General features: G+C 38.7%; 1 protein-coding gene across 2 annotated transcripts in view; it reads left to right on the top strand.

Moving 5' to 3' along the window:
- The window catches only part of LOC132110001 (neuroligin-3-like), a 185,384-nt gene that overhangs the window by 147,068 nt on the left and 11,042 nt on the right, over positions 1-27,274 (top strand). For both annotated transcript variants that reach the window (XM_059516527.1, XM_059516528.1), the window contains one exon: positions 20,921-21,710. In XM_059516527.1, the coding sequence (XP_059372510.1) occupies positions 20,921-21,710 (790 nt within the window). The remainder of the gene's footprint in view (positions 1-20,920; positions 21,711-27,274) is intronic.

Below are 27,274 nucleotides of genomic sequence, written 5' to 3'. Positions count from 1 at the left end.
TTGTTGATTATCTAATCATTTACCTTATATACTGTTTGAAGCCAATTGTGTGGGTTTCCTTGCACTTTATATTGAACAAACACCACATGTTCTTCAAAACTCTCCTCTTAATCAAAAATTCAGCATAGATGATGGAATTGATTAAAATAGCAATCCCGTTTTTAATAAAAGAGGATGATAAATATCAACTGAAAGCATTGTATTTCTGTCCGTATGCATCCGTAAAACTGTAGTTTTAGGATGTACTGTCGGATCATTTAAGATTAGTAAATGAAGAAAATTAATATATTTATGAATTAAATGAATTTTCAATAAGAATTATATTAAAGTATGTTTTACCTTAAATGCTTGTCAGTACCGTTTTAAAAACAGTAGAAGCAATTTTGAAATGGCACATAAAGATGCCTTTAAGTCCTAATTAAGTGGGTGTCCAGATACAAAAACAATGTAAATCTCAATGTATCAAACTGTGCTCAGATTTACTGTCCAAGGCTACATTATCTCAGATACTGTACATTGGTTATGTTAATCTCAGTACAGAACATCAACAGGTTACAGCATTAACACAGTGTACATAAGCAGCACGATGTGCATGACACATTTTGCCGCCCAGTCTGTTTTTGCCAAGCACTGCACTGAATCCAGGCCATTAACAGCTGTTTGGTTAGCTACAGTTTACAGTTTGGGTTTCATTTAGATTAATTAACATTTGGGTGTAAATGTAATGTCCCTCTTTATTCAAATTGTATGATTATCAAGTTTTTTAATAATTCTTGACAAACTCTTTATCATTTAAATAAATAAATGTTAACATTTTAGAATTTATGGCTATTTAGATATTATGGTAATTTAGAAAAACTTAGAAATCTATATATAATTATTATTCAAATGTGAGCCTGCTGTTGTAGTTACAGCTTATGCAAGCTTTGTGAAACAGTCTAACAGTTTGCATGTTATCAAGTGTTGTCTATTTCTATTCAGCCTAAGGTATTCATCCTCTGGGTTTGCAGATGTTTCTCTAATTAAATTTGGTGGAAAACACATGGGCACGTCTGTGTCAGTATTGTTTTCACTCTCTTATCTCACTGACATGTATCAGGTACTACACATTTGAGCAAATGTCTCTGGCACGTGTGAGTTGTTAAGTGACCCGTTTGAAGCATCTGATGTCACGTTCAGTTGCCTATGATACAGTCTGCTGATAGCATTCAGCATCAGACGATACATAATGCACCAACTCATTTCTTACAATCACTGCAGCCCAATCCTTATAAGATTGTGATATTCTATGGCTCTGCCAATGTAAAAAAAAAAAAAAGTAAAATGCTGTTTGGCCCTTGTGATTGCAATGGAATTGATTGCAGCCAGCCAGCTCGTCTAATCTATAGCGTCTTGCTATCGTGAGGAAAACAAGGACATTATGGTATTTTTTAGAAATCAGCCTGACCCTGGAGGCAATTTGTTGCATTATAGGCATCACTTGGCTGCCTTGGAAAATGAACTCCACAAAACCTCAGCTGCTACCTTCAGTGCGTTGTTGCCGTCGCATGTGCTGTAGCTATGGAGACAGACGTTTCTGAGTCATAGAAATGAGCGGAAATAAAGAGGAATTGTCGCTTGTAGCACCAGCTCTTGTGTGTGGCGTGGTGACAGTAAACTGTGTTGATGAGTACGACTCTGTTATTGTGGTCTGTTATGTAAAACCTGTCAGAGGGTTGGAGTGGGGCGGCAAGAAAAGAAGAAAAGGGGGCGGTAATGACATGCTGGGCATAACCAGAGGCTGTCCCGCGGAGGGATCCCACTGTATAACAGTGATAGAGAGACGAGAGGGATTTGATGCTTGGGAGGGATTCTTAGCTGTGCTGGAGAGATGGCTCAGGAGAATGAGCCCAGAGCATAGACGGGCTCAAACACATAATCAGTGTGTGTGTGTGTGTGTGTGTGTGTGTGTGTGTGTGTGTGTGTGTGTGTGTGTGTGTGACAGCCCATGGAAATGAAAGTGGGGCTTATGATGAGAGTATCTGCAGTTCTGAGAAAGAGCAACAGTCCAGCCCACTTTCAGACAGACAGACGGACAGACGGACGGACGGATAGACAGACACACATAGATAGATAGATAGATAGATAGATAGATAGATAGATAGATAGATAGATAGATAGATAGATAGATAGATAGATAGATAGATAGATAACTGGTGTTGTATACATAACTGCATAAGGATTTCACTCTGGGCGGAGCTGAATAGCAAAAGCCATAGAAATTGGAAACCTTTATTATATCACGTCTAGTTAGAAGGCAGTCTTTAAGAGCTGAGTAAAATAAAGTTTCTCCTGAATTCTGAGTGACCTGTCTCATAGTAAAGATGTGCAGAAATACGTTTTTGAGTGTGGCTCGTTATCGTTGCGGCTAGGAAATGTCTGAAACGAGCAGGCGCTCGTCACTCCGCAAGGTCACTGGTCACGGGTTTCGTACCTGAAGTGTATAATCCTCGGCTCAAAGCAGCAGAAGCATGTTCTGTTCTGCCGTTTCACCGCTGTCTTGAGGACGGTGGCAGCTGAGGTCGAAAGCAGAGCAAAGCAGCGTGTTTTAGCGAGGCCAAATGAGTGATTACCTCCAACTCTTGTCATAATTCACCATGACCTCAATCTGCCAGCGAAGCCTCTCCCTAACTGATCGCAGTTCAGGTGCTCTGCTCTGATGTTAAGCATAGTTAGAGAGAATTGCCTTAATCTGTCGCCTGTGCAGGGCTCACAAATTTGATGTGCAATGCTAACGGATCAGGTTGGCACTAGAGAGACCTAATTACGTCTGTAATCAGCTTGCTAATGTGTTGAGTTGTCGATCTGCACCAAATCGTGTTCTTGTTGAAACAGGACATAAATGTGACACTGCTGTGACAATAAAAAATTACAGTATGTCTAAGTATTACATGTAAGCACAAAATAATTAGCTTGATTGGCTTTTTTTGCTAAGAACACAACTGGCTTTTTAATGAAATGAAACAATCTCTATGTCAGCACATGAATGTAGATACAATGGTGACCTTCACCTGAAATAATTTCTTGAATCCAGCATATGAATCACTGAGACACCTTGGTGACACTTCTGCTGATCTAGGTTCAGGAACCAGGGTGGAACTACTGCATATTTATTAGCACTCTTGACAGCATTTGTGGCCCAGATTGTAATGCTAACGATAGTAAACACATGCACGTGTTACTCATTCCCCTCCTCGCCCTCCCACTGAGCAAGCGACGTCTGTGGACGTACAAAACAGGTTGATATCACGTCCGTCCGTCCAGGCCATGATTTGAACGTCCATTGACAGCCAGAATTAGTCGATTCATGACACTGTGAATTTATGTCCAATCTGGCCATAATTTAAACGTCCACTGACAGCCAGAAGTAGTTCAGAAAAGACGTTCATACTGACTATAATCTGGACGTCCGTTGACATCCAGAAACAGTCCATAAATGACATGAATAAAGATGTCCAATCCGGCCATAATCTAAACGTCCACTGACAGCCAGAACTAGTTCAGAAAAGACGTTCATTCTGACTATAATCTGGACGTCCGTTGACATCCAGAAACAGTCCATAAATGACGCAAATAAAGATGTCCAATCCGGCCATAATCTAAACGTCCACAGACAGCCAGAACTAGTTCAGAAAAGACGTTCATACTGACTATAATCTGGACGTCCGTTGACATCCAGAAACAGTCCATAAATGACGCAAATAAAGATGTCCAATCCGGCCATAATCTAAACGTCCACAGACAGCCAGAACTAGTTCAGAAAAGACGTTCATTCTGACTATAATCTGGACGTCCGTTGACATCCAGAAACAGTCCATAAATGACGCCAATAAAGATGTCCAATCCGGCCATAATCTAAACGTCCACAGACAGCCAGAACTAGTTCAGAAAAGACGTTCATTCTGACTATAATCTGGACGTCCGTTGACATCCAGAAACAGTCCATAAATGACGCAAATAAAGATGTCCAATCCGGCCATAATCTAAACGTCCACAGACAGCCAGAACTAGTTCAGAAAAGACGTTCATACTGACTATAATCTGGACGTCCGTTGACATCCAGAAACAGTCCATAAATGACGCAAATAAAGATGTCCAATCTGGCCATAATCTAAACGTCCACTGACAGCCAGAACTAGTTCAGAAAAGACGTTCATACTGGCTATAATCTGGACGTCCGTTGACATCCAGAAACAGTCCATAAATGACGTGAATAAAGATGTCCAATCCGGCCATAATCTAAACGTCCACTGAACAGACGTTCATAGGCTATAATCTGGACGTCCGTTGACAATGTTGAAGATTTTATTATTTAGAAAATAAGCAATTTACTTATAGGCCTACATTTGTACACTATTATTTATTCCCTTTGTGTGTATGACTTTGGTTGACTTTGGTAGCAAAGGCCTGAAAACCAAGGCCTGAGAATGTTATTTCAGTAAAGACACCTGGTACAAAGTCTCACCCAAAAATAATCTAAAGGAGGTGACCATATTTGGAAGGGATGTGGGTATATTATCTGTGAAACCCCACAGAACTGGAGTGTCCTTTCTGCAGGAGGCGCTCGGCTTTGTTTGTTCAAATAAAGTCTAATTGTTTCTGGCATCAAAGATCTCTGAAGTCATTTTGCCAGAAAGATTGATTGAAAGACTGAAACTACAACAAAATCCAGAAACGGTCCATAAATGTGAATAAAGATGTTCAATCTGGCCATAATCTAAACGTCCACTGACAGCCAGAACTAGTTGAGGAAATACGTTCATATGGTTATAATCTGTACGTTGACATCCAGAATTATTCGACAAATTATGTGAATAAAGATGTCCAATTTTGCCACAATCTAAACATTCGTAAACATCCAGATTTAATGATTGAAAATATGTTAAAGGCCGGCCACTGTGGCCTGCCCACTATAATCAAAAGGCTGTTAAAAAAAACAACCATCATCATTGTTATAACATTTCCAGAGTCCCTCAGTCCAATTTCCTAAAGTCTTTCATTCCAGATTAAGGTCCTTAAACACTGCGCAGCCTGTATGGCTTTTAAGTTTTTCTTATAGAACTCAATACTCAAAATATATTTTCATTTCATGTTTAAATCTTTAAAAAAAGGGCTGCATAAAATTTACATTTGTGAATACATTTAGCTAACAGAATTTTTTCAGATTTAAAAATTATCAATTTTCTTTTTACATTCATGAAAACATTTAAATTCAAAGTTAGGATTCACATAATATTTTATAAAAATTTACAAAATGTACCACCAAAATATCCACGTGAAAGACAGTTCCAAAATAAACAAGCTTCTCCTTTGGTGTGCACCTCCAAAAATGAGTAACCCTAATTCGTGTCAAGGTGACGGAGGCCAAGAACATGGTCAACTGGTCCTGTGTTGATCAGCTGTGTGGAGTAGTCACTGAATTTGCAAAAAAACACTACAATATGCAGTAACATTTTGAAATTAGATCTTCAAAATCAGACTTATCATATATCACTCCGAAACGGTCACAACACTGTAGGAGCGACGCCATAGTTGACGCTAGTTCCTTGTCAATATCACAATTGTATTGCATTCAACCCTCTACATAATTTTATTATTTTGGTCACCTTGCTCTTTTAAACTTAGGCAGGTCAGTCACAATGGGGAAAGCAGTGGCAGGATGACTAATGATTTTTTATGATCTGATCATCTCTGAGAGGTAGGCCTATAGGATACAGGCAGGTTGGCACAAATTGACAGATCTGGTCCCTCAAATTCAAGGCGAGGAATAAACCAAACAATAACTGATAATGTGAGTTATAACCACATGATTTTTGGGAAGTGGGAATGGTAGACGTTGACACAAATACTTCCAGTCCGACTATTATTCTAAAGTTTTTAAATTATTTATTCTAGAAAAAGTTATTTATTTATTGTATTTTTTCCATTTGTCATTGTCTTTGTTTGAGGGTGATGGGTAAATTTCCACATATTTGGCCTTAAGTTATTTTTAAAGGCCTGGGGTTCCAAAAGAGCGCTGTCCTGACCACCTTGACCCCTTCAGCAACATGGGCAAGCCCAAATATAAAATAAATTTCACCCATACTCCTACAAATGTCAATTTATTTTATAGTTTATTGTTTTGGTGTTTTTTTATGACGTGTATGCTAATTAGTAAAATTATATATTTTTAAAAGTGATAAGCATAGATGTTTTTCGGATAAGAGTGTTTTTTTTTTCCTTTCGTTTTTGTTCTTAAAAGTGTGGTGGAAAAGGCGGTTTTATTGGGTACACCTTCCGGTTTCAAGAAGATTCCCTAGATCCCATGTGAAAAATAGTTCTACCTTTATAGTGATAATAAAAAATACAAACTGTGTCAATTACTTTGATTTTTTTTTTTTACTTTTATAACATGATTTATATAATGATCAAACATGCTCGGAATACAAGTTTATCAGTTCTGTGGCGGACGGATATATGTGACTGCAGTCCGCGCAGCATGCTCCGCCGCATTCTGCACCAAGGCTTTTAGCTGTATCGTGTTACACTTGACGTCCCCATCAAGAACTTTGTAAGTATGTTATACTATTGATAATACTAATAGTGAGCGATTCCCGAAATGTTATTATAATGTTTTTATTTCGTTAGTCCCAGTTGGTTCAGCTAAGTAATTCAAGTGTTTTTTTTTCCCTCTAAATGGACGAACGTTTAAGATCGCTTAACGTTAGTCTCCGTGTCGCTGTCTCACTGTGTTGCACTTGAGTCGACGTCCCCATCAAGGAATTTGTAAGTAACATTATGTTATAATATAGTAATACTAAAAGTGAGTGTTTTTCGAAATGTTATCAAAGTTTTTTTTCGTTAGTCCCGGTTCAGCTAACGTTAAGTAATTCAATTTGTTTTCCCTATAAATGGACGCGCTAGCTACTTAAGCTAGCTCCTCGTGTCGCTGTCTCACAGTGTTGCACTTGAGTCGACGTCCCATCAAGGACTTTGTAAGTATAACATTGTTATAATAGGGTAATACCAATAGTGAGTGTTTTTCAAAATATCATAAAGTTTTTTTGGTTACACTTTATTTTGATAGTCCACTTTAGACAGTCTACTAACTAGTAACTTTTCAACTAGCAGCTACATGTCAACTAAGTTAAAGGAGAACTCCGGTCAATTCTAACATTGAGCTCATTTTTTTGTACATTTGGAGTGCTGTCAATACAGAGAACAATGACAATGCTCTGCATTGCTTAGGCACACCCAGGTCTTTGGACTGCGACAGGTCAACTAGTGGTGAGTTAAACTTTTCATTTTTAAATTTTCAAATCAGCATGCGGGTTACTAATAATGTTGATCATGACTGACTGATGTTTCTGTTCTGCATTGCTTAGGTTCACCCAGGTCTGTGGGCCGTGACAGGACAACTAGTCGTGAGTATAGCCTTTCATTGCTGAATATTGCAGGCTGGTCACTTGGACTGTTGATAAAGAATCACTGATGTTTGTTTCTGCTCTGCATTGCTTAGGTACAGCCAGGTCTACAGGCCGTGACAGGTCAACTAGTCGTGAGTATAACTTTTCATTTTTAAATTATCGAATCAGCATGCAGGTTACTAACACTTGATATTGACTGACTGATGTTTCTGTTCTGCATTGCTTAGGTTCACCCAGGTCTGTGGGCCGTGACAGGACAACTAGTCGTGAGTATAGCCTTTCATTGCTGAATATTGCAGGCTGGTCACTAGGACTAATGATAATGAATCACTGATGTTTCTGCTCTGCATTGCTTAGGCACACCCAGGTCTTTGGACTGCGACAGGTCAACTAGTGGTGAGTTAAACTTTTCATTTTTAAATTTTCAAATCAGCATGCAGGTTACTAACAATGTTGATCATGACTGACTGATGTTTCTGTTCTGCATTGCTTAGGTACAGCCAGGTCTGCGGGCCGTGACAGGACAACTAGTCGTGAGTATAGCCTTTCATTGCTGAATATTGCAGGCTGGTCACTTGGACTGTTGATAAAGAATCACTAATGTTTGTTTCTGCTCTGCATTGCTTAGGTACAGCCAGGTCTACAGGCCGTGACAGGTCAACTAGTCGTGAGTATAACTTTTCATTTTTAAATTATCGAAGCAGCATGCAGGTAACTAACAATGTTGATCATGACTGACTGATGTTTCTGTTCTGCATTGCTTAGGTTCACCCAGGTCTGTGGGCCGTGACAGGACAACTAGTCGTGAGTATAGCCTTTCATTGCTGAATATTGCAGGCTGGTCACTAGGACTAATGATAATGAATCACTGATGTTTCTGCTCTGCATTGCTTAGGCACACCCAGGTCTTTGGACTTCGACAGGTCAACTAGTGGTGAGTTAAACTTTTCATTTTTAAATTTTCAAATCAGCATGCAGGTTACTAATTGGTCATGACAAAATGATGTTTCAGTTTTGGGTTCCACAGATTCGTCCAGATCCAGGTCCAGGTCTGTGGGCCGGGACAGTTCAATTAGTTGTAAGTATAGCCAGGCACAGTTGTGTTTTATTGAATATTAAATTAGCATGGGTAATTTGCACTATTGATAATGGCTACATTTGGGTTGCACAGGTTCATCCAGGTCTGTGGGCCGGGACAATTCAAGCAGTCGTGAGTATTGCCAGTTACATTTGGCTTGTCTTATTGAATATCAAATTAGCATGAATAATACTATTCATACTGAATAACTAATGTTGGTGGTTTGGGTTTCTCAGGTGTACCCAGGTCCCAGGCTGTGGAAAGTAGGTCCATAGATGGTGAATGTCATTGGTTGTATCACTTAATGAGGCACATTGTACAAGTGTTCTAAATATATTGATCGCTTCACACACTTTTTTCTTTCCTGCTTAGGTCTTTCACATGAAAAGTCCAGTTATAATAGGGATGTGCCAACCACATTCCCCCTGTCAGAAGCGAGTAAGTACAAGAATATTTTCATGTAACACCCAGACTAATTACTTATGTATTAACATTACATTCTCTTTGTAACTGGTGAATCAGACTTCAGGTTTTCATCTTATTGCTTTGGCATTTATGACATTTAGTCTAGAACCATCTCTTAATAAAATTGTTATTTAATACAACTGATTTGTCAAATACAGGGTTAAAGTTTACCTGTTAAATAGTGTTATGTAACAAATTGAATAGTTACTCATTTTTCTAGGATTGCTAGAGAGCACACTTTTACTGAAATGCCTTGCTGTTACCAGAGAACCATGATTATAGTGAGTAATTATTATTATTTTTCTTAATTTCTCATTATTGCCAGAATTCCAAAAAATAGTGCTGACAAAGCTGGTGACTCTCACTGATGAGGTCAAAAAACTCCAGAGGAGCATGCCTAAATCTAGCATTGAGATCAGAAAGATTAACACCTTGGAAGAGTTCGAGAGGGAGGAGGCTTCTCTTCTGGATAAAAACAAATTTGAAACCTTGGTAAGAAGTTTTCAACCTCTAATGAGCTTACAATCCTATTGATTATCCTTAATAAACATAGACATTATCACATTGTGTTTTTCCACTAGAAATAAACCTTGTTACATTATTACCTTTAATTTGGTACTGTGAAGCTGCTTTGGGGCAATACGTATTGTGAAAAGCGCTATATAAATAAACCTGACTTGACTTGACTTAGTGCTGGGCGGTAAACCAGTTCATACCGAAAGCCGCTGTATATTTTCGTTACGATGTTAATTTTTAATAAACCGCCAAACTGATGTATTCAAGTACACAACGTTCGGAAGTCGGAACGTTGCACTGCGCCACACGACACTGTTTCAGACGGACCCTTTAAAATGTTGCACTTCAGCGATTGCAAGCAGTGGTGAGGGTAAACAAACGGCAGTGTTCTGGTGTTACGGATGTACACGCTGCAAGTTCGGACACTTGGGAGGTCGTGAGATATTGCACACATTCGCATCAATGCAGCCGGTACACGGCACGACTGTCCTGCACAAATTTTATCCCGAGTTGGTGGCAATCACGTGAGCTTTCACGCTAAACACAGAAACAATGTAAAATGACAGAGAACAGTAGCCATTCGGAATCCATTCCTCTCAACATAAACACTTATTAAAAGAGCGAGATTGTATGTGTGATAGTGTATGTAATATTAATGCAAATTGTAACTTCACTAAGTCACTTGTTTTATATTTCCTTTTTAGATTTACTTGAATACTGTGTAATGTACCTGTATTGCAAGTTGTTCTATTTTTTTGTATTGGTTTTTTATAAAAAATAAAAAAGAAGTGAAATTTGAAAAGTTAAAGTTCTGAATTTTGACTACAATTGTCTTTGCATTCTGATTCCTCACTTCATTAGAAGCATGACTGGCTCTTATTTGTAAGCAACAGCATAATTTTCTGGGGCCATGCAAACCTGTTTTACTAGTGTGGAAATATTCTACAATATTCACTAATGACAGTAAAATAGACCATCCTAAATCAATTTACTGCAGTAATTCCTCTCTCAATGAGTAGAAAATGCATTGAACACCTGACTATGCATGAAAATAAAATAAAAAAACGTCATAAACCGGAAAACCGTCATCATAAAAAAAAAAAAAAAAAAAAAAACGTGATATAAATTTTTGGTCAAACCGCCCAGCACTAACTTGACTAATTAGGACTTGACTAATGCCAATAGGGGGCTATGCGGAACACCGAACGTTCTAACCGGAAAACAGGTCTTATTTCCACTTTTCACTTCAGTACAGAACACATCTGCAGTGGTAGGTGATGTCTTAGGTAACTGAAGTTTTGCTTATTATAATAAAATTTGTATAAACTGTAGTGTATTTCTTTTAATTAAAATGTTGGAAGTTTTTGTTTTGCCAAGCTGCAAGTCAGTCAGGGTGATATGCTTCCGAAAGATTATGCGTGCTAATTTTGTTGTAAGGAGACACACCCTGAGTCGCATTTTATGCCAGAAAATATATGCAACAGAGTAATACAGCAGAGATCTTATATATTGATACATTTCAATATCGATCCAGCAAATTCTTTCAGCTTTTTGTATTTACCTGCTGATAAAATGTTTTGGGATTTTTTTTATATTTGAGTTAAAATCTTTCAATTATTTCATGATTATACATATGATTTTTGTATGGTTTACATGTGATGTTTTTTAGGGCAGCAAACAACTGGACCCTGTTCTCATTTTTTACCATTAATATATTTTCATGTGTTTTTTTAATTATAGGTTTGTCAGCTGGCAAGAGTGGGTGGGAAAGATGTGAAGGACTGCACGCACAAAGTGATGGACAGGTATTTATTTACATATTAACTTAACAGACACAGATCCCCAATCTGTTTTCATTTGGTAGTTTGGTTTAGTTGTTGGTTTAAGTAAAGAGCAGGACTGTGCACTAGGGCTTGGCAATATGGATAGTTTTATATCTTGGTGTTTTTTGGCTAAATGGTGCTAAAAGATAAACTGTATATCATATATTTTATGAAAATGGCTAAATTTGTAAGTCAAATCCACCTTAGAGATGACATATGCACTTTTATTTAAACGGATGGTCATTAAAATAAAATGCAGTGGTTTACTTCCCTGTTTTATTCCCTACGTTGAATAAAAAAGCATTATTTCTGGTTTCCAACAACAATAACAGGAGGATTAAGAGAGGGAGAAGGAGAGACAGACAGGGGCTCACGGACAAAAGAGGGCATGAGAGGAAATTCCACCAGATTTCACTCTTTTCGGCCAGATGTCTGTTATCTTTCTTTAAAGGGACACTCCACCCATTTGCATTAAGCTTTGCATTGTTAGAAACCCAGTCATACTATTGAATGGTCGTGCAACACTCTTTCTTTTTCCCCTGAAACGGGAGAAATCCGTTATTTACCTCTTACACTTCCTCCTAAAAATGACGCAAAAATCGTCATTTTGCGTCATTGTAGGAGGAAGTGTAAGAGGTAAATAACGGATTTCTCCCCTAATTTCAAGCTCTGGTGGTAGCTAGCCTTGTAGACGGAAGAGTGATTTCTCTTATAGGCAGATATGCGCTTTCTGGATTAGTGGGAGTGGCTTGCGGAGCTGTGCAATGTGGTGCATTGTGGGAGTTGTTGTCTTTCATACAAATGCGTCCTGAAGTTATTTTTTGTCTTTCCTCGATCACGAAGGCACCAAATTAAAAATTTATTTTACATTTCGACTACATATATGACCCACTTTAAATAAAAAACAATGTTCAAATGGGTGGAATGCCCCTTTAAAATAAATTTAAGCTCTGTCGATTTATGTAAATTGCTCCTCAGATCTCTGCAGGGTAAATCCATACAGCTAGCTAGACTATCTGTCCAATCTGAGTTTTCTGTTGTACGACTAAAACAACTTTTGAACATGTATGTTACACCAAAAGAAATTTCTTCCTAAGGCTAATTTGCAGTGGCACCGTGGCTTTGCCTGGCTCCAATCCCAGAATGCCGCACCGAAAACGCATGCATACTAGAAATAGAACCGACGCTTATTTTTCACGCGATTACATGTTGTTTGAAAGTGTCTAGGTTTTGACATAAAAATGCAATACTTTTATTAAATACTTGAATAAAAGTCAGTACTTCCAAAGTTGTCTTCAAATCAAATCAGTATATTTTTATGTTTAACATGAAGTGTGCTACTGCAGTAAATCAATTGGAAACATGCGTGTGTACAGACAAGGCTAGCAGCGCAGCGTCAGACATGTTTCTGGTGTGCAAAGACATAGAAAATGCAACGCAGCCGCCACACAACAGAAACGCCAGGCTCATGCGACGCAGCCAATTTGTGTAGCCAGCCTAAGGCTGACACTGGCTAATTTATGAATCCCTATGTGCTTCTCAGCTAAGAGGTCTAATGTATGTAGAGATCTGTATGGTTATATTGTATAGTGTCTTTTCAGGCGATTTGATGAAGGTAAAAATAGTGTGGCTGTGTATAATGCCAATGCTCTATCAAAATCACTGTTTTTTTTTTTTTTTTAATTTGAAGACAATTCTGCGTGTGGTGGAATAATTGCATATTATTTTTGTCTTGGATTGGATTAGGCTCTTCACCAACCACCTAATGACACTATTTAATTTGAAGGGGAAGGGCAAAAAAGAGAAAATTGGTCTCGAAGACAAGAAATTGTTTTCAGCAATAAAAGGTAAGAATTTATATTATGGTAATTTTAAAAAAATTTGTGTGGAATGCTTAATATCAGGCTTGATGTAATTTTACTTAATTTGTTATCTATTTCATTTAATTGATTTGTTACTCAAATTTTCATCTAAGCATAATATGTATCTCTGCTGCAAGCTAAACCACAACAGTGGCGTTTGAATTGATTTATTTTACACAGGATTTCTTTGCTTTGATTGTAGATGCTGTCATGAAATGGGATGCAGCTGCCACAGAGGCCCAGATAAAGTCGGCTGCATCGGACCACCTTAAACATGCCCCTGGGAGAGTCGGGGGTGGTGCTTATAAATAAATAAATACACTGTGCTAATAGTACAAAATTTTATAGCACTTTTATTTATTACTTTACTGTTCTGACTTTTAAGTTTTATTATGTTATTGTGTTAATTTATACTTTCTGTTCTCGTTTTAAGTATTAGTGTGTTATTGTTTTAATTTATACTGCTGTTCTGGTTTTAAGTTTTACTAAATATTAGTAATAAAAATATATTTTGAAATTTAGATGATTTCTTGGAGTGATCAGTTTGGTTTACAGGAAAATGGTAAGCAGTTTATTACAATTATATTGATAAGATACAAAAATGCAAGACTAGTATATAAACTAAACAATTATTCAATTGAATATTCAATTTAATCCATATTCTTTCAAATAATTTAGGTCTATGGTCTGTCTGCAGTTTCATGACACGACAACCATTAACAATGAGTAACTGGGTTTTTCTCAGTGAGAACTAACTCACTCAATGCCACTGTTTGAAGCAAACATTTTTTTGAATTTTGATCCTTGCAAATATGTCCAGATAGGATTTCCATGTTAATACGAGTCTTTAACAGTCATCTTTGACATTTCTACAGAAAACGCATCTAATACAACTTTTATTCTGGCTGTCTAAAGATTACATATTTAGCACGTTTTTGACATCTAAATAATGTCCTAAAAAGACATCAAAAAAACTATCTTTCTGGCTCTTGTGAGGACGTCTTATGGATGTCGAAAAACTACGTCCGTGGAACGTCTTTAATTTACGTCTAAACAACGTCCAGAAAAGACGTCAAAAAAACTTTCATTCTGGCTCATGTAAGGACGTCTTCTGGATGTCTAACAACTACGTCTGTACAACGTCTTTAATTTACGTCTAAACAACGTCCAGAAAAGACGTCAAAAAACCTTTCATTCTGGCTCCTGTGAGGACGTCTTCTGGATGTCTAAGAATGACGTCGTTAGCACGTCTTTAATTGACGTCTATACAATGTCCAGAAAAGACGTCTAGTGGATATCTAAAAATGACGTCATTATCACGTCTTTAATTTACGTCTAAACAACGTCCAGAAAAGACGTCAAAAAAACTTTCATTCTGGCTCCTGTGAGGACGTTTTCTGGATGTCTAAGAATGACGTCTTTTAGACGTCTACTAGACTACTTCTTGCTCGCTGGGCTGGAGCGAATGCAGAGTATCAGCATTACAATCAAATGTCAGATATTGTTTGCTGTTTTTAGACTTGCAGCATCTGGCTGATCAGAGGGTGTGCAAAAGGAGGGGCAATATAAAGTTCAATGATTGTGTGATCTGTGTGGTGAGCATGAATGCTAGCCATGAATGAACTAGCGTTCTGCCATGATAAGATGCTGTGGTGCGTCTGTGATGACTAGTAAAGTTTGAAACGCTAAGCATACTGTACATGAAGGCGGATGATTTTAGCTACACAAACTTGATTTCACATGCTGTTTCATTCTGACATGTGTAATTCATAAGGCAGGCATTAAGAGCAGTTGAAGGGATTTCAATGCAATGTGGCTGGAGCATGTGTCTTAGCTTGAACATTGTTAAGACAAACAGAGACATACTTTTCTAATACTAAAGTTCATCATTCTCATGTTGACATTCTGATTTCACTGATCTTGATGTAATAACGGATTCAGATCTTAATTTTAAAGGGGTCATGCAACTGAGATGTCAGTTCTTAATATCAGTTCAGATATCAGTTCTTGATATTTACAGACATGAGAGGCTGCTCTGCAATAAATAACATACTGCTGCCATCAAAACTTAAAACTATAATATGAATTATTCTTTTCTATCCTTCTGAAAGTCCAAGATTTGAATTTAGGGATATCATGCCAGCATAATTTCCTTATATGGCGTTCTCTGCACAGTTCATGTCAATCAAAAGATCGATACTGCCATCAGGTAATAAAATATTTTTATTTTTATTTTTTTTTGCTGAAAAAAAAAACTTGCACGCTTATAAACTAACCTTGAGAAACACAATATAAAAATCTAAATGTAAAATGCATTTCATGGGCATCATGACCTATGATCAGTGTAATACTTAAGGGCAGAGCCGGCCAAGCCACTAAGCGACCCTTGCAATTGCAAAGGGCCCCGTAGCCAGCAGAGGGCCCCCTAGAGTCACTCTAAAAATAATTGTTTCTGCAAGTATTCTCGTAAACACAGTCGGTTATGTTTTAAGTGAACGTTTACAGTGGCCTGCTGCTCAGAGAAATTCGCTGTACCGGATAAATCTGTCTCTCACTCTCTCTGTAAAATAGACGACGTTAAAGGGGGTGTGTTTCAAGATACGCAATGGAGTAGACCAAACTAAACAGGGAGGGAGGGCAAAACACTCATGCAAACAAAACTTATCGGCCACGGCCGCGCGATCGACTCACTCATCCAGATGGCCAGTCCGCCCCTGAACTGCCCGAGCGCTTTGGAAAGAAAGTGTGTGTGTGTGTGTGTGTGTGTGTGTGTGTGTGTGTGAACTCACTGGGCGCGTTGACACCATAGACAGTAAAAGAAATGGACACAGCGACCCTATTGGATTCAATGGAGACGAGTGAAGTCGTTATCTCTTTATTCCCGGGACAACTTTGCCATCGGAAAGGGTGTGTCTGCCACGGGCTGTCCACAGGCTGCGCTCCAGACTGACCACACATCGTGACATGTTACATTTCTTAAATAAAAATTGAAAAAAGAAATTATCGCGGCCGAAAAAATTATCGAGCTCATTTTTTAGTGCGATAAATTCGAATATCACGACAGGCCTACTATTTACATCATTAAATTAAAGTTCACGGAAACTCGTTTTTCCTCGTCAATCATTCTCCATTCATAAACATTATTCAAAAAGGGCGCGTCTCGTGCATGGTACAACTCTCTCCAATATATCATATGATATATTTACATTATAATGCTTGATCTCTAGATAAAAGGCTGTGGATTTGCATAAAATGACTTTATTTTGTGTATTTGTATTTTATGTTTGTTGCTGTTTTTAAACGACTCGCTACCGTCTGCCTGTTAGATCACACACGTCACAAGGACTATGAATCGGCATCAAACGCACAATAACTGGAATTTAAAACTGTGAAGAAACAAATGATCAATAAACTGTTGGACAGATATACATTAGGATTTGTGAGCTCGACATTTCTTCGCTTTGTGCCGTGAACTTTTAAATGCCCACTTGAGCAGCACAGCGCTGCACACTGTGACTCCATGTTGCTTTGAGCACATCATTCTGCACAAATATGGATTTTAATAGTTCTATTGAAATATTACCTAATTCTTATTATTGTTAATATTAATCTTGTTTGTGGTGTTTTAGATGTTATTGTTAATTTTGTTTATTTGAAAAATTCCAACATTTAAATGTTCTATTTATTATTATATATAATATTTTATTTAAATGTTATTCAGCTCAGTGGTATCATAATTTTCCTTTTAGACATCAAACATGGAACTCAACTCAAGAACTCAAGGTCTTTTATTGTCATTCTGTACATGTTGCCACATAAGAACAAAATACTTACTCAGGACCAGCAGCGTAAAAAAGATAATTAACATACAGCATACATAGAATAATTTAAACATAATTTAATAGACTAAAAAATTTAAAAATAACATAGTAGATATAATATGTACAGTATAGTTATAAGGTAGTCATTGCTTTTCTTTAGGCCTTACTTAAAACGGTCAAAGGGGCCTCCAACCGAATTTTGCTTAGGGCCCCCAAAGGTCTAGGGCCGGCTCTGCTTAAGGGCTTGCATGCAGATGTTCTTTGTCACAAAGTGGTTTACTCTATATTAATTTCTCTATATTGTGATTATTCTATATACAAAAAGCAATCAAAGATCACTCTCTTCATACTCGCTGGAGCAGTCGATTCAAGACCAGCGCAAGTCTATCAGTGATTTTTGAATTTTTGCCCGAATTTTACTCTGCTCAGTGAGTCTCTTATTTACATATGTTTTCATTGTGTTAGTTATGAGGAAAGTATTTGTGAGACTGCAGAAATCGCGTAGCGATAAGTAGATCATTGCACTGTTTTCATAGTAGACATGAATCAACTCTGTAATCCAAATGGATGGAAATATTATATACAATTCAAATACATTAATTTTAATATTTCTGCCTAGCACTTTACTGCGTATTTAGAGCTCAGAAAAGCTGGACCATTGGAGCGAGAAGAAGGGATCAGATAGAGTCTTGGCTTCCCTAGCCCCAGGTGGCCATCTTTCATCCTCCAGCCACCCTGTGAATGCTTTGGAGAGAGAGTCGATATCCTTGACATCTGCTCCCTCGCCCTGGGAGTCTGGCCACAGTCCTGTCCTGAGCGCCTGCAGTAGAGCAAAGAGCTCAGCTATTCTCAGCCTCCAACGCAGACGCGCACACAAATACACGTGTCAGGTGTTAACGGTCAACCAGCACTGACAGCACACCACCAGCACATTCCCTCAACCGCTTCAACAGAAGAGCAATTGCACAAATGAAAGGTTACGCAGGTTAGTTGGATTGGAAATATCACAGCCTGCCCATCTTTAAGGTGCGAGTCCTGGATATTCTTACTGCCTTCGAATTCTCTTCATTGCTTGGCCTCCAGAATGTTAGCATTGGGGAAATTAGGAAACCTAAGTAGTGAGTAAATATCCTTAGTGTGTAGTGGGACAACAAATAAAAGCCTCGCTGCGGATCAGTTGTGCAGTCAGGTAAGAAAGTGCCCAGAGGAGGGTGAAGCAGGGAGGCTCCAAGAAAAAACAAACCCTATTCGAGCACAAAGGAGAAAAATAACTTTTTTAGACTCTAAGCCCTCAAACGCGCACTAGCCTGACTATATCTCTCGAACATTTCCAAGGCATTCATAATCACTGAACAGCATGCATATGCTAGCTCACTTGGGTATTTCTGAGTCTACCCTGCAGAGGGGTGGTAATAGTAATATTGAGCGGTCATTAAGGTGGGAGGGAGGCCAAAACAGTTCTCACTGCTGGGATGTGTGGTACATTGCACTACCTACGCACTACTGAGCCCAGGCTTCTTTGTAGTTGATAAGGAAGGAGTAGGAGTAGGAGTATTGTTGAAGAATTAGATTCCGTTTGCATGTTCTTATCGGTGATCTAAGCTGTAGAGAGCAGAGGATGTGTGGAAAGGTTTGTGTTCTGACATGTGCATGTTAGAAAGTCCTGGAGTCTTGGATCTCAGCACATTCAGATACACATCTCAACACAAATGTGGGTGTAGATTATAGCTGTGAACGTTTCAGTGGAGTGGATGAAATTATGTTGCAATCCTCGGCCCTTGGCCATCTGTGCCCATGTTTGTGCAATGATTAGGTTTAATCATATTCTGCGTTCTGTGTTGCTTTGGCAGCCATGATTATGTGAGATCGATGCAAACAAACTCTGAGAAAATATTTAGACCTAAATGGCTTTTGCTGGTCATTAAAGTATTTTAATTAAAGGCTCACACTCTATAATTGTTCACCATCTTTAAATGATAACAGAAGGATTATCATATTTTTTAAATGCGACTTTATAGTCGGTTGTCAATAAATTAAATTATATTGATTTAATTATATGGCACTGTGAAATTATTCACAGATGCATTTATCAATATTTGCTAGAAAAAGCCCCTAAATGAAAACAATTCAAAGACATTATTGTGGCAGATATGTAAAACAAAAATAAAAAAATGTGTCCTTCGAATTGACTATATTGTTTTTTTATTTCCACATACAGTAATCACCTACAATCCACAACAATCCAATTTGTTTAAACAAAATGTAGAGTTTTGGAGCCTTTCATACAAAATGCATTCTTCAACTTGCATGCATTTTATTATTATTATTGGTCTATGTATAATTGATTCATATGATACCACGTGTTGCTGTTTTTTTTAAGTGTCTTACTCCATGAGCATTGCATTTTAAGGTGCAGCATCGAGTTTAAATGCATTCTCAAGACCTGTACATTGTGTTTTATTTTGTTAGGCCCTGTTTAGCTGTTTTTGACTCCAAGGACACATCCTATGTAAACAGCAAATCTCATTAAAAGTTATTTCACCATAAAATGTTAACATGAATATAACAGAGCAAAATAACTCTGATTGGTGGGCAAACATTTGCTCGCTTGCTCCAATCCCTCACTCATTCCTTGTGAATACTGCATGGTGTGCTATATACACAGACAGTTCACAGGCTCATCCATTAATTCCTTATAGTGAATTCTGCATAATAGAATAGAAAGTGATTTCACTGACACTGAAGAGAAAAACTAATGCTGTTTGATTTGGTTGTGAAAAGTCACCTCTGTAGGTCAATGATAAACTTCAACCACGTGTGTTTATTGTTTGTTTCATGGTTGTAAAAGGTTCAGTACCCCTTAAAGTTAGCTTTTTGTCATGCCTACAAAACTAGCTGGCTTACTAATTCAGGCTAATATTTAGCTAAATGGTTTGCATCGTTTTATATTTTGCAAAATAACCAATATGCATCATAAATGTTTTTTACAAGCCAAAAACAGTTTTTAAAGTAAATGTGCACCTTCCACTCCTCCCATGTGTTTCTCTTTTTCACAGTCTGGCCAAAATGATGAGTGGGTCCAAAATATATGGTCATATTACAGTAAAACTGTACAGTTCCCAAGATAAAGAGGGTGGGTCAACTTACCCACTGGCTCAACTTACCCCACTCTTCCCTACTGAAAGACCAACAAACCAGCTTAGCTGGTTTTAGCAAAGAAATCAGTTAGCTATCAGGCAAAGCAGTAAGCACTAGGCTAAAGCTGTAGACTAATGTTTCGTCTACAGTCTCATACTGGGTAGCTACTACATTTGCTCTGACGATTAAAAATGTTCTATCATGTGAATATGGTTAGTATGAATGAAATTCAGATGCACTACATCTATTATGTTGTCACTTTCAAGTTACCTATCAGCATCAGTTTTTTTGCCTCATTGCCATTCAAGGCTCATAGACTCATGGAATAGTAAAGTATCCACTGAATGCACACGCCACAAATTGTATTGTAGATCATCTGGGTACTTTTCACCTGGTTTTTCAAAGACTATGAATTTGGACACATAATTTTTTAGTCATACTGTTTTCTCACACTAACACAGTATGAAAGTTGTCATATTCTTACACAAACTAAGCACTTAGCTACCTTAGCGAAAGCTAACTTACAATGCAAAGAAAGGGAAGTGGTTAATTTGTCCATCTAGAGCTTTTTACATATTATGTGGTAGATTAAGACATTCATTTTCATATTTTCATGATAGCACTACATCACACTAAATAAGGCAAAGAATAGAACTATTCCTTTAATCAAACTATGCTGAAAATATTAAACTCCCAGTCCTGCTTAATATTCATTTATTCCTGATGTGAAGCATTGTTTAAAATGCATTCATTTTGTCTTCTCTTGCTGCAGGACTGTTTCATCGAGCCATAATCCAGAGTGGCTCAGCATTGTCCAGCTGGGCCGTCAACTACCAGCCAGTTAAGTACACAAGGCTGCTGGCAGAGAAAGTGGGCTGTAATGTGCTTGACACACTAGACATGGTAGACTGCCTGAGAAAAAAGAGCGCTCGTGAGCTGGTGGAGCAAGACATCCAGCCAGCAAGATACCATGTCGCCTTTGGCCCAGTCATTGACGGCGATGTCATTCCCGACGACCCTGAGATCCTGATGGAGCAGGGTGAGTTCCTCAACTATGACATCATGCTGGGTGTCAACCAGGGCGAGGGGCTGCGCTTTGTGGAGAATGTTGTGGACTCTGAAGATGGCGTCTCGGGCAATGATTTTGACTTCTCTGTCTCTGACTTTGTGGACAGTCTTTATGGTTACCCAGAGGGAAAGGATACCCTTCGAGAAACTATTAAGTTCATGTACACGGACTGGGCAGATAGAGACAACCCTGAGACACGCCGTAAGACTCTGGTGGCGCTTTTTACTGATCATCAGTGGGTGGAGCCCTCAGTGGTGACGGCAGATCTTCACGCCCGGTATGGGTCACCCACGTACTTCTATGCCTTTTACCACCACTGCCAGAGCCTGATGAAGCCCGCTTGGTCAGATGCTGCCCACGGAGATGAGGTGCCCTACGTCTTTGGCATTCCCATGATTGGCCCAACTGACCTCTTTCCCTGCAACTTCTCCAAAAATGATGTAATGCTCAGTGCTGTTGTCATGACCTACTGGACAAACTTTGCCAAAACTGGGTAAGTGCATAACTTACAACATGCAAAGTCTGTGGCATGGGCCATTATGTGATTGTGTGATGCACGATGGCAACTGATATTTCATTGACAAATCCATGCTTATTTTCTTTACTTAACATTATACTTGAATGGGGTCCTGAAAAAAATAGATAGATAGATGTGTATGATTGTCATCGCTAATAATAACAAAATGTGAAATACCAGCCAGTAAATCAGAATGAACATTATATAAAATAAAAAAAACACTTGCTAAATGTACTGTGTTAAGCTTACTGAGATTTGTTTTAGCACTTGCATATCATTGTTCTTTTGTTGATTTTGATTGCTTCCATTGTCCTCATTATAAGTCGCTTTGGATAAAAATGTCTGCAAAATGACTAAATGTAAATATTTTTGCACCACTAGTGTGCAATTTAAAGTACATGTACAGTGAGTAGCACTCATTAAGCATGTCTGTTTTTTGTTATCCATTAGTAAAATCTGTGGCAGAATGCTGTAGTTCACAGTATACTGTATGAATGGGACTTGAGATCCCGTGCAGAAAGAATTATCAGTGGAACTTATTGCATTTCTGCCCCTCAGCAATATTGATTAAAACCCCTCTCTTCACCTGATCACTGCTGCCCCAGGTGCCGCTCCCCTTCTCCTTCCTGCTCAATCCTTCCCAGAGCACAAAGCATTATAGATCTGTATGAGGAGTGCTTGTAATCAGCTCTAACAACACAAATCTAATTTGACAACTGCTCTTACTGAGAAAAATTGATTGGCCATGCTGCTGCTTCTCCACTTTTACCAGTCACAATAAAAATGACACCCCTCGAAATATATAAATCATTCTTTACCTGTTAAGTGCACACTAGGTGTAGCCAAAAATAATATGCACAGAGCGGAAAGGCTAATGGACAAGTACCGCAGGCTGCATGCTCAAGTCAACATTCTGAAAGCATATCAGAGAACTTTTCAGAACAACATCTGTCCAGAAAATGTCAAATTAGCTCAAGGGCATGGGACATTTGTACGCTAGACACTGATTTTCCCCCACAGGGTAATGTTTTTCTCAGTTAGACTGCCAGATTTTCTCATTTTCTCGGCAAAAACAGAAAAAAAAAGAAATTGTTTGGTGAGTTGATCTGCTCTGGGTTGACAATATAAATTAATCGATTGTAATCGATCCTCATTTTAACAATCACAATCTTGTTTCTTAAATATTCAATATTGTAGCTTTTGATTTGAGTCTGTCAAATTCTGTCAATTTTATTATGCAACGACATATTAGCTATTGCAGGAATTAATTAATTGCCTTATGTACAATTTAAATGTTAAAATATATAGTTAAGTGTTTATTACTAAAAATAAATTGCAGTTGAATTTAATAGTTTGGTCATTTTAAATATTATATAGTAATGTACAAACTGACAGGTTTCCCTGTGTAACGTGGAGTCAGAGACGTTCGGAACCAATTGCAGTCTTTATTAGAGAATGGTCAGACAGGCAGAAATCAGATAACAGCTTCAATCTGCAAGTTTGTCAAGGGATATCCAAAATCAGTAACAATACCAGACAGAGGTCGGGGCAGGCAGCAGAGAATCACAGGCGGTATAAACAATCCAAGATCAGACACGATAGGAAAAACACATGGAGAAATGCTCGGCAATGACAGACTGGGCTAAACAAGACTTCGCACCAACTCAGAGTCCAAATACAGTATATATAGGTGAATGGTAATGGGGAATATCTGGTGGTGATTAGCCCTAGGCATGGGATCAAGGGAAATGGAGTTCAGACCCTAAATGCAATAGTCCTGAGTGGAATGCCCTCTACTGGAGTTCATGGTCATGACAGGCAAAAGCAGAGAGCCAGGTTGAGACTGGCGAGGCAGGACCCACCAGGGCGGCCTAGGAGGAGCAGAAGCCCTCCAGGGCAGGGCAGACAAGGCAGAAGCCCACCAGAGTGGAGAAGATTGAACTGGACCTCACCAGGCCAGGGCAGTCGGAACTGGAGTGCACCAGGGCGGAGCAGAGGACCACCACAGCCGAGCAGACGAGACAGAAGCCCACCAGGGTGGAGCAGAGGACCACCACAGCCGAGCAGATGGGGCAGAAGCCCACCAGGGTAGAGCAGAGGACCACCACAGCCAAGCAGATGGGACAGAAGCCCACCAGGGTGGAGCAGAGGACCACCACAGCTGAGCAGACGGGACAGAAGCCCAACAGGGTGGAGCAGAAGACCACCTCAGCCGAGCAGATGGGACAGAAGCCCACCATGGTGGAGCAGAGGACCACCACAGATGAGTAGATGGCACAGGAGAGCAAGTCTGGTCAGGTAGGACTGAAACAGAGAGCATAAACGGATTAATGGCGACCTCCTTGGCCGTGATAAGATGGGTAGAAAGTTCCCAAATGGCCTCCATAGCCATGACAGGACAGACAAGAAGATTGTTGGCGGACTACGTGGCCATGACTAGACAGACAGGAAGTTCGTAGGCGGCCTCCGTGGCCCTGAAAGGACAGGCAGGAATTTCAAAGGTGGATATTACTGATGCCTCTGGAGGTTCTGCAGTGCAATCCACCACCTCAGAAAGAATTGGACTCACTAGAGTCATAGGACCAGGAAATGGCACTCCTGGCCATGACGAGGGAACCGGAGTGAACTCAAGGACTAGACTAGGCTAAGGAACGGATTCCAGGGCTGGACTTTGCTCAGGAATTGATTCCATAGAAGCTGGAGAAGAGTATGCAACCCAAACACACCAGATAGCTACCCCCATAACTGGAAGTACTGTAGATAGGGGAACTGCCCCAGCAACTGCTGGTGCTGAAGTCCTTGAAATGCCAGCTGCTCTCACTGATGTCAACGGTGGGTCCGCCAAACTAGAAGCCAGCCTCAAATACTCATGGGAAGCCTTGTTGTCTCCAAACGCAACACTCATGATGATTGGGAACTCTGGCATGTCGTCCATGGTGGCTGAAGACCTTGGCATAAATTTCATGATGGACGGAGGCTCTGGCGTGGCAGCCATTTTTGGTGCTGATTCTGGCTGTGGCAGGGTAGCCATCTTGGGAGCTGACTTGGACATGGCGGCATTCTGGGTCTAGACTCTGGCTTGTGGAGAAGCTCTGCAGCGGTGGCCATGTTGTGGAGTGGCTCGGGGCTGGCAGCCATCTTGTGCAGTGGCTCAGAGACTCTGGTGGTTAAACAAGACTTCGCAACAACTCAGAGTCCAAACACAGTATATATAGGGGAATGGTAATGGGGAACACCTGGCGGTGATTAGCCCTAGGCATGGGACCATGGGAAATGTACAGTAGTTCAGAACCCAAATGCAATAGTCCTGAGTGGAGTGCCCTCAACTACAAGGGCACTCCAGCTGACGATCGTGACACCCTGTAGTTTATTCCCCATATTGTTCCCTCTACTGTACCTGATATATCCAAATGAATTGATGGCATATTGAATACAAATCAGAATCAAAACTAATTATGAAATCTGCGCAAAATCCTAAGCCTTATTTCTGATATTCCCTAACAGGAAGTTAGGGAGGGATGCATTAAAGGGTTAATTTCTTTCTTAAAAAAAAAAAAAAAAAGCTAATAGGTTATACCATGGATGAAAAAAGTAAAGATGCATTCAAAACAAACCACTTGTTTTGCCACTTGATGGTTGGGAAAGGAAATAAAGCATGGCACACCAACCAAGACTTGCTACTTGCTTGTTGAAAACAGATGATATATTCAATTTAGAGGACATTCTCATTATAGAGAACATTTTATTAGACAAAAATACAAACCTGCAAGATGAGACATCAATGTTTGTGGTCTGTTTTGTCATAACACAAAGACTATAAATTGTAAATGTGCATATCTGTTCATCTATCAAATTAATTTGAATTAAATCGATGGCCGCAGAGCTTATTTCCAATTTCTAAAATGTCATGTCTTGAACATATTTTGACACAAAGGCACAAAACCATGTTTTACCTAGCTTTAAAAACACACTGTTCATGAAATAATCACTCACAGTATCCTCGACCCCTGCTGCATCCTATCTGCCATTTTAAAAGCATCCTTTCAAAAATGCTAAAGATTATTTATTACATTACAAACACTGTTTGTCCTTTTGCAGTCATTCATCTAATGGCTTCCGATTGAACTGGCATTATAGAATGCATTTTAAGCACTACTAAGTTTCTGATATTACTGTTGCTCCATTTGTGTGGCTCTATTGTGAGGAGCGGATTATATAGGATACTGCTTAGCAGTTGGCTTGTACAGAAGGATTAGATGCCAGGATAATGAACCTCTCAATCACATAAAGTACACAAATCGTCACTTCCATCTTAACCAGCAAATTCTCCCATTTAGTTTTGATGCATGCTGGGATACAGCCACAAATGTGTACTACAGCATGTAAAGTGTGCTTACAGCTTCTCCATGTGATGATGACCTAGATAGCCTAGATAGGCCTCTCTCGAAATTGGACACTTGTACCCGAGCCAAATACAAAGTTAATATGAAACCTGCAGTCGAATAGGTGAGCGTTATATTAAGCTTGTGCCACTTCATGTCAACAGTACGTATCATTCCCTAAAGGGAAATTCTTCTTTCCGCTTCATAGTGATTACAAGCAATGTTTCCCCCCTGCAGCTGGAATACAACATGAAAACAACCATTAACTGTGAAATCTGGGTAGAAATGACAAAGTAACAATGTTTCCTTGGAAGCAATTGAATGCCAAGCTTGAGTATGAGGCTAATAGCTATATTATATTATATTATATTATATTATATTATATTATATTATATTATATTATATTATATTATATTATATTATATTATATTATATTATATTATATTAAAACCCATATTAAAAGTTATGTATTACATTAAAATGAAATATATCTGGCATAAAACCTAGCACATAAATATGTGGATTATTTGCTGTATATACTATGTATTGCCTAACGCGTGCAACCAAAAGCTATTGAAATTTTATATAATTATTAACAGAACTATTAGTTAATAAATAAACATTTTTTGCCACAATAATAAAAAACATAAATGTGTTCTATCTGTGGACAGTTTTATAAACAGGTGATGGTTCTGGCTGCTCTTATAATGTGTTGAATCTATAGAGAAATGGTAAAAAAAATATGGATTTCTTACTCCTAACAAGTCTTTTTGAAGAAAAGTCAAATAGACATTTTATCTGTCTTTGGGACAGTTATTAAAAATCATTAATCTCTGAAATGAATGGAAGAATAATGGAAAAATGCTGCCAAGTGTAGAACCATTAAATTGAATTCAAATTTCAAAGGGTTTTAGACGTTTTTTTTTTGTTTTTGTTTTTTTTGTTTTTTTGAGCTGGTTATTAACAGTAAAAGTGTAATGCATTAGCACCCTAATTAATTTATCAAGTGTTAACCAGTGGCCATTAGTCCTGCAGAAAAACAAAAGCATCCAACCTACTTTGCATTGATAACTGAATTGTCGGCACATATTGCCTTTGTTCAGGCTACAAATGGACCTCAAATGCTGCGTCTGCATTTCTATAGAGATCGTAGCGCTA

The sequence above is a fragment of the Carassius carassius genome, chromosome 29, assembly GCF_963082965.1.
Source record: "Carassius carassius chromosome 29, fCarCar2.1, whole genome shotgun sequence".
Lineage (NCBI taxonomy): Eukaryota > Metazoa > Chordata > Actinopteri > Cypriniformes > Cyprinidae > Carassius > Carassius carassius.
Note: the sequence above shows the minus strand (reverse complement) of the source record. Positions and strands in the feature narration are given on the sequence as shown.